The following is a 13,890-nucleotide window of genomic DNA, read 5'->3' on the forward strand; positions in this document are numbered from 1 at the left end:
TCACTTTGCTTGGTGGTGATGGGGGGTGGGGGGTGAAATAGTAATGATAACATTTGTAATCTGACAGAAAGTAGCCCAATCGATGGTTCAGCAGATTGGGAGGAAGGTCCTAGAGTGATGAGAAGACCAGCTTCACTCAGCAGGCATATGCAGTTTTACCTGTAGAAAGAGACTGTGGAGTACATGGGCTCCGGTGAAGTCAGCTAGGAAGGTGGCTTTGGTTTTAGTGTTGAGTTGGGAGTGTTGAATGTGAAATGCTCAGGAGACATTGATGTGTGGGCTTGGTCATCAGTTTAAAGCTCCAGCAAGTTCCTAATATAGATCTCACAATCCACTGGCGTAGTAGATAGTAATTGGAGCCAGGGGCTGAGGGGGAGAATGTTTGGAGAGGAATGGAGCACTTGAGATGGCGTTCTGAGGAGCACGGGCATGTACAGGGAGGTAGAAGGAGGGTGTTCCCTAAGGCAGATGGGAAGACGCCATATCACTGCTAAGGTAGACTGGATGCTAAGGTAGCACGGGAGATTCACAGAAAGGTTTGGTTTATTTAGGTGGTGGAGGCAGACCTCAGATTCTAACATGACATGCTTATTGTCATTGTGAATTTTAAGACTAAGTTTGTTTAATGCTATTTTTTAAAAAGAACGGTTTTACTTGAGACTTTGCACAGTTTATTATTAGTGAACATGTTTTTCTGAAAAGCTTCTATGCAATTTCATTTTCAAAGGTGTTCCTGTGTCAGGAAAGATTCTTTAATATAACTAAATATAACATTTTGGGCTTTAAATAACACCGTGACACATTTGCTTGCAAACTGGATTTTTTTTTCCTTGAATTTATAATTTAAGTTATAATCTATCTTTTGTAATCAGATTTTATTGATGTTGGAGTCACCCATTACTTACATCTTTTACTCACTTGAAAACAATGATATAAAATTACTGATCTGCTCTGAATGTTATTTTGTTGCTAACATCTTCTATCAAGTTGTCATGGACATAAGTATGTTTCTCAACATGACAACACAGTCTTCAGAAATGGGTTCCCCTCCTCTCTTAAGAGGCATTTAGAATGGTTTACTTCTAAACAGTTGTAAATCAGTCTTGCCCCATAAATATGCTTTATAATATTATCTCTGTGCATGTTTGTATCTAGATGTAGGCAGAGAGAAGGGCTGGATCATCCGTTGACTAAAAGCGTGTGAGTGTGATTTCCAGGTCAAAGGAAAGGGATGGGATGTGGGTGGCCCAGCTCTAAGTAAAGCAGCAGGCCCAGCAGTCAGCCAGAATGCTGGCGTTTTCAGTGAAGTCACTTCTGGTGACTCAGAGGACACCTGCCATGGTGCCTGTTGAGAATGTTAGCCTACCTCTCACTGTGGCAAGACAAGTGTCTTCTGAGTGTTCTCAGGAGACATTGTAGAGAGTGGCTAAGCAACTAAGAAGTAGAGCCTCTCAAGCATTCTCCTTGTCTGAGCCAGACAGACACTGCTATATCAGGTAATTCTCATGTGAAGCTCACTGATTCAGGCTAGCAGCGAAAACACACATCTAATTATTGAATCAATGTATTGAGCCACAAATCCCAGATTGTACATTGATTAATCTTGGCTCTATTTGCTCTGTCCGTCCTTGGCCTCCCACTCTTGGAATTCATGTGCATTTGCTACTCCCCGCCTTTCCCTATATAAATGTACAGAAGTGTCTGTGCTTCGTTGTATAAGTCTCTTTCACATCTGCACTTGGTCTTGGCTGTGGTCCTAGCTCTTATGCTGGGGCCTGAAGATGACAGACTTGCAAATAGTCACACCCCTCATCTGGAAGCAGCTGCTCTTGAGTGGTGATGCTAATGAAAGGCGCAGAATCTCTTAGCTTTAGCTGTGGCTGCACACAGGCTCTTACCTGCCAGCGCCTGTGCCTTCTAATGGGATAAGCTGACAAGAAGGCAGTGCTGCACACTCATGACCTCAGACATGACGGCCAGGTGAGGGCCACCCTACACAGTTAAGAGGCCTGCACTTCTTAAAACTGTTGTGAAACCTAGAAAAGACAAACTACTTTGGACAAAGGGAAAATGAAAAAGAAACTGCCAGGCACAGCCCATGTGTTTTAACAGGCTTGGGACTAGATAAGAAGCAGACAGCATAAAGCTGATGGGAAACTTAAATTGGGAAAAAGATTTGGTAGTAGTCCTAATTGGGACAGGTGCTTAATAGAAGTTAAGCATGCACTTGACTTTGAGAATACAGTCTGGATTTTATAGGTCAGAAGAATAACATCTGCACCTGCCTCTTAGTTGGTCAGGAGAATACTGTACACACAGATAATCTAGCAGCTGATGAACAGAGCTAACCATTGGGACATCTAAGCAAAGAGACACAGAGGCTCTTTGTATTATGTTTGTAACTTTTCTCTTACATTGAAATTATTTCAAGATTATTAAATATGAATACTCAGATAATTATTAATTTCTAAGTATTAACCATTTTTACTGAATCTAATAAGCTAGTTTATTCTGATTTCTATATATTTGCTATGTAACTGTTAACACAAATATTTTTTTCAGTTGACTTTTGATCCAATTCCTTTTTCTGATTTTCTGTTTTGAATTGTGTTAGTCAAAGTGAAAGGGAAGAATTTGAAAATGAGTTCAAACAACAATATGAACGGGAAAAAGTATTATTAACTGAAGAGAATAAAAAGTTAACGAGTGAACTCGATAAGGTGAGTGGTTGGGTCTCCTTTGGTGGAGTGCGTGCTGGGTGTGAAGCACTGTAGTTTATTCCATGATTGTCACTTAATATTGCTGTGATATTTCATGGTGGCAGTGTTTCAGAGACAAGTTCTTACTATACCCACTTGTATCAGTCTTAGTTTTACTCCTCCCATAGTTTTGCCCTCCTGAACCTCACCCCATCACCACCTTTTATTTGAGAAACTATGTCATGTAGCTCAGGCTGGCCTTCAATTTATTTTATAGCTGAGATTATCCTTAAATTACTAACTCTTCTACCTCTACTAGAATTATAGTCATGCACCAACATGCCAGCCCGTGTGTGTGTTGCATATGTATGTGTATGTATGATATATGGCTGTATATGTGTAGAGACTTATTACTAACAATAAATTAACTAAAGTTATAAACTGACAAGTCCTAGTAACTGTAGCTGGCAATGTTGAAAACAGGGAGCCTTCCAGTGCATCCATCAGCGAGCTCAAGATCGAAGACTTCCTGCAGTTTCTCCTTGAACACAGTTTGTCAGATTCCTTCTTCCTGGAGTGTTAGGGAGGATAATCTGCGTTATTCACTGTACTGACCTAAATGTCAGTTTCACCCATGAATATCCACACAGACCTATTCATAATAAGAATTGGTCAAATATTTGGACTCCTCTATTCTAGTCAAGATGACATATAAAACTTAAAACAATGTGATTTCTCATCATGTAAACAGTTCTGTGAAAAGCTTTTTCTTAGAAAAGTTATCCCCATAAACATTACAGGTTAAAAAGGCTGGCCTAGGGTCTCTGAAAATGTACAAGGAAGAAAAAAATGCAGCAACTAATGGCAGTGGGGACCATTTGTCAGGAAATGGTTGGATAGGAGTAGCATGAGATGTTCTTTTGACTTAAGAAAAAATTTTAGCCGGGCGTGGTGGCGCACGCCTTTAATCCCAGCACTCGGGAGGCAGAGGCAGGCGGATTTCTGAGTTCGAGGCCAGCCTGGTCTACAAAGTGAGTTCCAGGACAGCCAGGGCTATACAGAGAAACCCTGTCTCGAAAAACCAAAAAAAAAAAAAAAAAAAAAAAAAAAAGAAAAAATTTTAACATAATATGTCATATACATGAAGAAAATTGCCAGGCATACCAACAAACCCACACAAATCGCTGAAAAGCCAGCAGACACATAAAACAGCACAAATAAAATTACAAAATGAGAGAGAACACAAGGCAGTCAGTATAAACAGAGGTATGAGAGTTCTCCACATGCAGTGTGTGTACGTCAATGTTAAAATAACTGTATTATATGTCCAAGAAAGGAAATGAAATGAAGAATTTGAACAAATAACTGGATTTTATACAGAATAATCTAACAAATATTTGAAAAATTAAATTACCAAAATACTTAAAAGAAAGTTTTATCAACATAATGGAAACAGTAAATACACAACTAAATAAACAAAAAAGACTAGGGTTGGACAGGGCTTCAAAAAATGAAAAACAAAACAAAACAAAAGGGGGGACATAAAAGTGTGGGAGACATGATGAGAAGAACTAACATGCAAATATTTGTTTTCTCAAAAGGAGAGGTGGGTGTTGTAGGAGCAATATTAAAGAATTAATGACCTAGATTATCCAAAATGTGTGTGTGTGTGTGTGTGTGTGTGTGTAAGAGAGAGAGAGAGCAGAATCTATAAAGCTACTGAGTCACAACACTGCCCAAAGCAGGAACCAATATAGGATCCTAAAAGCAGCCAGAGAAAGCACATGTTACTCAGAGGGTGAAAGACAGAGAACTGGACCTAAGTAGGAGAGAAGAAAAGAAGCAAACCAAGAGAAAAGAGAAGGCCCTTTCTAAACACTGAAACAAAGTAACTGCCCGTGTAAATTGTTAAATGTTGAGTTTCATAAAGAAACCTGCAAATAGAATAAATCAGACATGTCAAACAATTGTGTCACGTTCTCAGTGGATCATGATTTAACATAAGAAACCTAGGTTAGGGTTTTTTTCTAAATAGAAGTTTCAACAATGGGAAGTTGGTTTTCAAATGTTTCTATGGTATTTGTGTGTATGTGCATGCACAGGTAGATGTAGTGGAGACTAGAAGTTGACAGTGAATATGTTCCTCAGTAGATCTTTCTCCCACCCCCCACCCCTTTTTAAGCTAAGGTCTCTAGTTAAAATTGGATGGAGCTCACTGCTTCAGGTGAACTGGATGGACCGTGAGCAACTCCTTACCCCACCCCATGCTGGGGTTGCAGATGCCAGATGCATCCTGCTACATTGTCTTTTTCATGTGTCTGAGGCTCAGAACTCAGGTGTTCATACTTGGCACAACAAAGATGTATTGACTGAGCCATCTTCTAAGCCCCAAGTTTAAATTTAGGTATAAAATGTTCATTTTTAAAGTGAAAGAGCCTCATTTTAAAATAATACATGTTACAGATAATTTTGTATAATAAAAATGCAGTTTTTCCTGGAATATGAGTGAGAGAAGATTATTGTTGGGGAGGTGAGGTGGTTGTTGAAGCTGTGTGTTGGACTCTTGAGAACACTTGCAGTATCCATTTCTTTTACTGTTAAGTACATTATTTATTTTATTTCAGTTTCTTCATTCTTTTAAACTAGTATTCATTTATACAGTTTCCTTTTATATTTTAAATAATCTTTATTTTTATTTTATGTATATAGATGTTTTACCTGCCTATATGTCTATACATCATGTGCACACAGTGCCTACGGAGGCCAGAAGAGGGTGTTGTATCCCCTTGGCCAGCGTGCCAGTTGTTCTTCCAGAGGGTCTGGGGTTGATTGCTAGCACACACGTGGTGGCTTACAGCCAATTTTTTTATGTGCTTGTAATTCTTTATAAGAATTTTATAAGTTAACAGGACATTTGCATAAAAGGGAGGCAGGAGTGAGGGAAGAAGGAAGAGGATTTGGCATGAGGAATTGGGTGATTTTTTTCAAGTTGATGAATATTCATTATTAAGACCAATCTCATAATGAGCTTGGCAAAAGACAAAGAAAGCAGGAAATTTCAAAGGATTCATTGTTTCCAAATTCTCCAGTGCGGCCTCAGTGTGGTATAGAATAATAAAAAGACAAACAATTTTAGTTGAAAGTTATGCATTATTAGATGGGATAACAGGTGTCTAAGTACTGTAGTGTCTTGTTGAGACACTCATGCCTTCAAACTGCCTTCCAGCTAACTTCACTGTATGAGAGCTTAAGTTTGCGCAACCAGCACTTAGAAGAAGAAGTCAAAGATCTAGCAGATAAGAAGGAATCAGTAGCCCACTGGGAAGCCCAAATCACAGAGATAATTCAGTGGTGAGTGCCCTCCAGAGTGCTGTTGTGGGGGGTGGGGCTGTGGCCAGAGTTGGTGTGACTGAGTTCCTGACACCCTTGGTGTCTTCCTTTGCCATGGAAATAAAGTTACTTTAAGCTTGTAAAAATGGAAAAGTAAGCCTTTAAAGAACTTAAAAAACACTTCCATCTGCTTTTGATGTTCCCTAAGATCAAAACTCCTTATTTATGGTTATTTTAAGAGACTGATAGCCTGAGAAAAATGTAAAAGATGAGCAATACCATGTTTGTAAGTGTAACACAGCAGTTCACATATGTGTGGCATTTTAAAGTCTTAAAAGACTGGAGCTTAGACTCACAAACTATTTCCTATACTCTGAGGACTAATTGTGATTATTTGGCCTATGAATTTTGTCATTTCCATTTACTAAATGATTGTTACCATGCTTATAAAGGTTTGCATCTATTATACTACATGGAGAAAGAGGAACCCAGTGAAGACTTTATTTCTTAATAACTTTTATATTTATTTAAATCTTTACCCATTTTAACCTTTATATTAAAATAGCTAGTTCCTTTATGTATTATCTACAAACCACTTTATTATTTATTGAGGATTTTAATTTCCTGTGATTATATCAGCTTAATCAGTTTTCTGCTTTCCCTTATAAGATTTCTAATACCCTTCTTAAATCATAACCCAAATATGTCTATGCTGAACTAACTGTAGAGTTCTTTGATAACTAATCTCTGCTTACACATGTGCCCAGATTGTGGAAATTTACTTACGTTCCAGAAAGCAGAACTGTTGCTTTGTTAGTGTTTAATTTCTATCCACACCATTGCATTTATATTTCTAAAGGGAATCACTTTAACATTTGGCCAAGTTTATAATGGAGCTGAACAGTAATAAAGGAAGAGCTGGAAAATGGCTTTATAAGGCGGTGTTTCCAAAGCCTGTGAGTCCCAGGCCACCACTCTATGTTTCCCAGTGACGAGGACAGTGGGGAGTGATCCAGATGAAGGATTTTTTTTTATTCACTTATTCATTCAGTAACTCAGTTGTTCATTTTTAAAGACATCTTTTCACCATGTGCTCATGGCTGACCTCAAATTCTTGGTCTTCCTGAAGAAAAATGGAGCAGCTCCTGAACCCTGCATGAAGTAACTGCTGTCTGGAGATGCCAGATGCCATAAATGAAATCAACCTAGCCTTGTCGTGAAGCATTATGCTGTATTTATTTATTGGCCCATAATTCAGTTTGAAATAACTAGAAATTTCAACAGTAAGAAATTTCTTGTTTAAAAGTGTGTATGTGTGTGAGTAGAGGTAGGCTGGACGTCAACTTTGGATTGGATTGCTTCTTCGGTCACTGTACCCCTTTTTTTTTAAGTATAATTTAACAAATTTTCTGTCTAAATCATACTGATTTTTATTAACTTCATGACCTTAAGATAATAAATAAAAACTGGACTTGGATTTCTTTAAGCTTTAACATTAATTCTTTCATTATTATTTAATTAATATTTCTAGAAAACAGGGATGCTTCATTATAACCCTGATTTCTGCAGAATAACATATTTAAAATTTTCTAACTTCAGCTTTAAATAAAATATGTATGTTTTGTGAGATCATGAGAACTCTTAGTAGTCTTCAGAAAGCCTTATGCCTGTCCAGTGTGAGGTCTACAGGGCCATCGTTTGTGTTCATGGATTACTTACTGCTTGTCAGATGTAAGTAACTTGGGCTTCCTTAAACACTGCCAACGTCCATCTGTACATAACTGAGTAGTTAATAAATCTGTGCCGCCTACATCTTGACAGGTAGCAGTCATAGTGTGGCCAATCTTTTAAACGAGTTCTTTGAGTATTTAAGTTTTTGTCACTTGTTTCTTAATGAAGCTTTAAATTACATATGTCACTGAAGTTTTCCTGTGTTTTACTTTGCACTATGTCCACCTTTGCGTGTGCGTGTGTCCTCTAGGGTGAGCGATGAGAAGGATGCACGAGGCTATCTTCAGGCCTTAGCTTCTAAAATGACTGAAGAATTGGAAGCATTAAGAAATTCCAGCTTGGGGACACGAGCAACAGTAAGCAAGCTCTGCCGTCTCACACAGAGGCGCATCTTACTGGCAGAAAGCACATATACATCTGACTTCTGTAAAAGTTCTTGTGAGAAATATTTTAGATCTTTATAAGAAAATATAACATATTACTGTTAGCTCTCAATGTATAGCTACTTATTATTGAAGGAACTGAAAAGGAAAAAACAATTGTTTATTTATGCATATTTACTGATATTTCTGGATTTAATGAAAATGTATTTTCACAAGTTGTGCATCAGTTCTACTCAGTTATCAGTGATATTGCTTATAAAATATCTGCTAGATTCACTTGTATTATAAAATTTAATCTTAAGAATAAAATAGGGAACTAAGACATAGCCATATTATTCTATAGGATATGCCCTGGAAAATGCGTCGTTTTGCAAAACTGGACATGTCGGCTAGACTAGAGTTGCAGTCTGCTCTGGATGCAGAAATAAGAGCTAAGCAGGCCATCCAGGAAGAGCTGAATAAAGTCAAAGCATCTAACATCATAACAGAATGGTAAGGACCAATCATCCAGTCACTACAGTAGTTTAAACTTGTTGAAGTTACATGTTTCATTGCCTGTTAAGGGTTGTTGTTTGTTTGTTTATTTGTTTTTTAAGCAAAAAAATGATGACCAGAAGATTGGGAATACAATTCAGTAGGACAATGCTTGCCTGGCATGCCCAAGGCCAAATGTCTGCCCCACCTCCCTGACAAAAGTGCGGAACAGGTTTGGGGAGATAGCTGTCATAAAAGTGCTTACCTTATAAGCATGAAAGCCTAAATTTGAGCCCCACATTTTAAAAAAATGCTGGGAGTCATAGCATCTGTCTACAATCCTAGGGCTGGAAAGAGAGAGGGGAGGGAGAGGGGAGAGAGAGATGGAGAATTCCAGCTCACTGGCCAGGCAGCTAGCCAGATGAGTGAGCTCCAAATCCAGTGAGAAACTTTGTCTCTGAACCTAAGGTGAAGAGCTGTCGAGGAAGGCACTGATGTTGCCCTTTGTCCTGCACATTTGTGTACACACACCAGACACACACGGGAAACAGTGACCACAAAACGTCAAGATTTGAAAAGCAAAGATGTGATTCTAGGTAGCATCTCATACAGCCTTGTTTTTTCAGGCTTTCCATAGATGAACTATTAGTTTTAAATAATATTCTATTCTTTATTGTTCTCCTCATATGGAAAGTTTAGTTAACTCAATCTTTTTCTATTCAATCTAAAATTCTCTCACATTCTGTATAGAATAAAACTTGTAGCCAGAACGAAATACAAATATCTGGAAATTGGGACCTCTACCATAGGCCTTTTACAATGGTCACTTTAGTGATGTTAAATTTTGTGGATATTTGTTTGTTTGGGGGTTTGAGATGTTACATTTTGTAAAGGCAAAATAATTAGGATTATTTTCAAGGTTCCTTTATTTATTTAAAAATAAGCAAACTCCTAGTATCCAGGGCATTTGGCTACTAAACATATCCCCTTGATTCTTGTCATAACAGTAAAACAAATTCTATTTTAGATGGATAAATGATGAAACAAAAGTTTTTAATTGGATTAGATATTAAAATGGTTCAAAAATAAGTCACAGGACTGGACAGATGGCCCAGCAATTGAGCATTCTCATAGTTTTGCAGGGGTCCAAGGTTTGATTTTCAGCAGTTATATCACAACTGCCTATCAGTCTAGTTCTATAGAATCCAAAACATTGTGGCCTCCTTAGGGAATGTGTTTTCATGTGGTACACATAAACTCATATAGACAGACAGACAGACAGACCTGTGGTACACATAAACTCATATAGACAGACAGACAGACAGACACACATACACACACACACATACACACACACGAAGAAAGATAAATCTCTAAATCAGTTAGTGAGTAACATTTGAACAATAGTAAGTTCACAGTAAAAACAAAACTATAAATTTAAAAATTCTTCTGGCTCAATAAAGCAAAACTTCCAAAAGCATGAGAAGAGACACAAGACTGCAGGCTGAGTTCTGAGGGCTTGCCGCCTATACACCCTCCTTTTGAGTTCTATATACTGTCGATGTAAATGACACAGGCATGCATTATGTTTTAATTAAATATGCTTGTGAAGCACTAAAAGAGAAGTTGTTCTGGAGAATATGAAGTAGACCTCACATTAAGAATGACCGAACGCCCGAGTCAGTGTCAGCTTCCTCTTGCTTTACATTGTAGTTTACATGTTTGCTCATAAAGCAGAGCTGAGTCAGAGGGGAAGTCATACACGCGTGTATATGCTCTAGCTCCACGGTGATGTATGAAGAAAGTCTAACAGGATTCTCAAACTAACCATGTAATAATTCAGCTCAGGGTCGTCAGGTGTTTCTACAACGGCACGTGCAGCTCTGCTCAGTCCTTGCTCACAGTGTGGCAGCAGCAGTCCTGTCCTGAGGCTTGTCATGCTAGGGACTGAGCTAGGGCTTCCTTCACACAGCCAGGCAAGTCCTCTGCTACTCAGCTTCATCCCAGACCCGGCAGCCACCATCTTTACCTAGATGAATGAGACTGGCTTGCTTTATTAATTTGCGGGTGGCAGGCTGCATTTGTCTTCACGCAGTAGTTAGCAGTCTTCTAATTTAGCCTCACAGACATTTAAACCAAATAAGCCCAGCTACACAAAACTAATGACTGTTTTCCTTTCCCTGCTTATTTAAGTAAACTGAAAGATTCAGAGAAGAAGAACTTGGAACTGTTGTCCGAAATCGAGCAGCTGATAAAGGACACTGAAGAGCTTAGATCTGAAAAGGGTATGAGATTGTGTGTTTGCATCAGTGCTTGCTGTACTGAATGGCCATTACTGCAGAGGAGCCAGCTTACTGCACAGATGGAGAATTCTATACATTAGCAACCACACATGTACACACCCTTGAGAGTTCATACAAACACTCACACACACTCATGCGTATATATACACGTGCATAGACTGGCTGAGATATTAGGTATTAGTTAATATACATTATATTAAGAATTTTAAATTACAGAAATGACCACTTTGCCATGAATTTGACTGTTATTTCAGTGTTAAAATATACTCCATGAGTAACTTTTGAGTTGGGATAAAAGTATTTTGTGATGTATTTATAATGTTCTCACATGTCATGCGAGGTAGACACTTTAGCAGTGTAACATTAGAACTTAGTGTAGAAACTTGAAAAGGGAGAGGTTGATTTGGAGGCAGAGTCTTGTTGACTAGCCCATGGTGTTCTTGAATTCAGAATCCTCTTGCCCACTTCCCCAGAGTGCTAGGATTGCATTTATTAGCACTGTCTATGGACCTACAGTCTACAAAATCTTATGGGTATAGGAAAAACAATCAGAGAAACAATATAAAATAATTAAGATAACTAACTCAATATTAATTATTTTATTAATGAAGAATTTTTTGGGGTGTTGTCTTTTTCCAGGTTGGTTGATGCTTACATTGTTTGTCCTTTTTGATTTACCAGAATATACTAGTATTTTTTTTGAGAACTTTTGTTCTTCTTTTTACATGTACCTAGCTCAGCACATGTCATAACTCTATGATAAAAACCTCTTATACAATTTTTCCATAATGTGGACATTATAAGGGTGATGATTTAGTAAAAATAAACTCAGAATATGACTTATTTTAGTAAAGGCATTTTATATAGAATTACCAAAAAATCCATTTTTCTGCCAGTGGCCATCATCAATTACTGGATTAATGTATGGGCTTTGTTTTTAGCTGAGAGTTTCTTATTATTTCCCATACCCACAACACAGAGAGGGTTGGCTCTGCTTGGGTCTTTAATGCCAGCTTACACTAGGGAGAACAAACGAGCCACATAAAAGCACTAAAATACTGTATGGCATCTTTTTTCATTGATTGAATTTTTTATTTTAAGATTTATTTATTTTATGTATTCACCATTGCTGTCTTCAGACACACCAGAAGTGGGCATCAGACCCCATTGTAGATAGTCATGAGCTACCATGTGGTTGCTGCGAATTGAACTCAGGACCTCTGGAAGAGCAGTCAGTGCTCTTAACCACTGAGCCATCTTGCCAGCCCATTGATTGAATTTCTTAATGGCAAAAGTGTATAAGAACTCACAATTCCAGGATAAGCCATCCTGCTAAATGATCATGCTTGATTTTAATTCATACACAGCGGAGAAGTATATTAAGGAAGAAAAACAATATTAATATAGGTGCCTGTAGTCCTAAAAGCAGTTTAACCAGAATGACACCTATGCCAAATAAAAGCGACAGATCAAATTGACTGCATTATTTTTATATTACATCCAAACTTAAAAGACTTTGAAATTTCTGGCACATGAAAGCACGTTAAACAAAGCATTTCTTATTCAGAATATTGCAAATTTTCATTATGTTACAGCATGATATATTGTGCTATATAACTGAGTTTATAAAATGAGGGCAAAATCCTTTTCTATATTTTACTATTTTACTCCCAATATCTAGAAAAGTATCTGCTACATGTGTGGAGAGAGAGAGTGACAGAGAGAGAGAGAGAGATAGAGAGAGATAGAGAGAGAGAGAGACAGAGAGAGAGACAGACAGAGAGACAGACAGACAGAGAGAGAGACAGAGAGAGAGAGAGAGACAAAGAGAGAGAGAGAGAGGGAGGGAGGGAGGGAGGGAGGGAGGGAGAGGTAGGTAGGTGGGGGAGGTGGTGCATGCCTTGGCATCCATACAGAGGATAGAAAACAACCTTCAGAATTTAGTTCTCTCACCTGTGGGTCTTAGAGATTGAACTCAGGCTTTAGGCTTGGCAGCAAAGAGCCTTAAGCTGCTGAGCCATCTCAGCTGTTCATAATAGGCTCATAATAAATATTTGTTGATTAAATATTTTCACTGTCTGTTAGATAATTATGATATATTAGAATAATATTAATATTGAGAAGCACATAAATCAGTGATTGGGAGACAACTGTGTAAAATGCTTACTTTGCAAGCCTGAGTGTCTGATTTCAGATTCTGAGTACCTACATTCCCATCACCCAGGAGTGATACACCTAAAATCCCAGCACTGAAAGAGAAGGGAAAAAACAAAAACAAACTCTGGAGTTCACTGACAAGTTATTTTAACCAAATGTGAGCTTTAGTTTTAGTGAGAGACCATGTTTCAAACACAAAACAAAACCAAATGGAGGACAACAAGGGAAGATACCCAGCAACTGCCCTTAGACCTCTAAATGTAATGCATGACCGTACACCCAAATAGAAATACAGAGAGCACCTGCCCTGTAACACAAACCAGTTGGCAAGTCTTCATGATAGAAAAGTCAAAGCTGCAGGGCGGTGGTGGCGCACGCCTTTAATCCCAGCACTTGGGAGGCAGAGGCAGGCGGATTTCTGAGTTCGAGGCCAGCCTGGTCTACAAAGTGAGTTCCAGGACAGCCAGAGCTATACAGAGAAACCCTGTCTCGAAAAACCAAAAAAAAAAAAAACAAAAGAAAAGAAAAGAAAAGTCAAAGCTGCACAGTAGGGCTGCAATTCAGAGCAGGGGGATGGGGGGTGGGGGTGGGAGTGGGGTGGGGCTTCTAGAAGACCAGGTTTAATCTCCAGCACCCAGTGTAGCCCACAGCATTCTCTAACTCCAGTCCCAGGGTTCTGATGCCTCCTCCTGGCCTCCACAGGCACTGCATGCACATGGTGTACAGACACACATCAAAGAAAAACATTCATAGATACAAAAATTTTTTAAATTAATTATGATAGGCTATTTCTGCTTTACCTCCTCTAATATT

General features: G+C 38.4%; 1 protein-coding gene across 13 annotated transcripts in view; it reads left to right on the forward strand.

Annotated features, from left to right (window-relative positions):
- The window catches only part of Cdc42bpa (CDC42 binding protein kinase alpha), a 213,741-nt gene that overhangs the window by 145,228 nt on the left and 54,623 nt on the right, over positions 1–13,890 (forward strand). For all 13 annotated transcript variants that reach the window (XM_085843395.1, XM_085843388.1, XM_029475997.2 and 10 more), the window contains 5 exons: positions 2,615–2,720; positions 5,926–6,050; positions 8,011–8,116; positions 8,487–8,635; positions 10,811–10,902. In XM_085843395.1, coding sequence (XP_085699521.1) covers positions 2,615–2,720; positions 5,926–6,050; positions 8,011–8,116; positions 8,487–8,635; positions 10,811–10,902 — 578 coding nt within the window. The remainder of the gene's footprint in view (positions 1–2,614; positions 2,721–5,925; positions 6,051–8,010; positions 8,117–8,486; positions 8,636–10,810; positions 10,903–13,890) is intronic.

Source organism: Mus caroli, unplaced genomic scaffold (assembly GCF_978045245.1).
Source record: "Mus caroli unplaced genomic scaffold, Mus_caroli_1 scaffold_1, whole genome shotgun sequence".
Taxonomy (NCBI): Eukaryota; Metazoa; Chordata; class Mammalia; order Rodentia; family Muridae; genus Mus; species Mus caroli.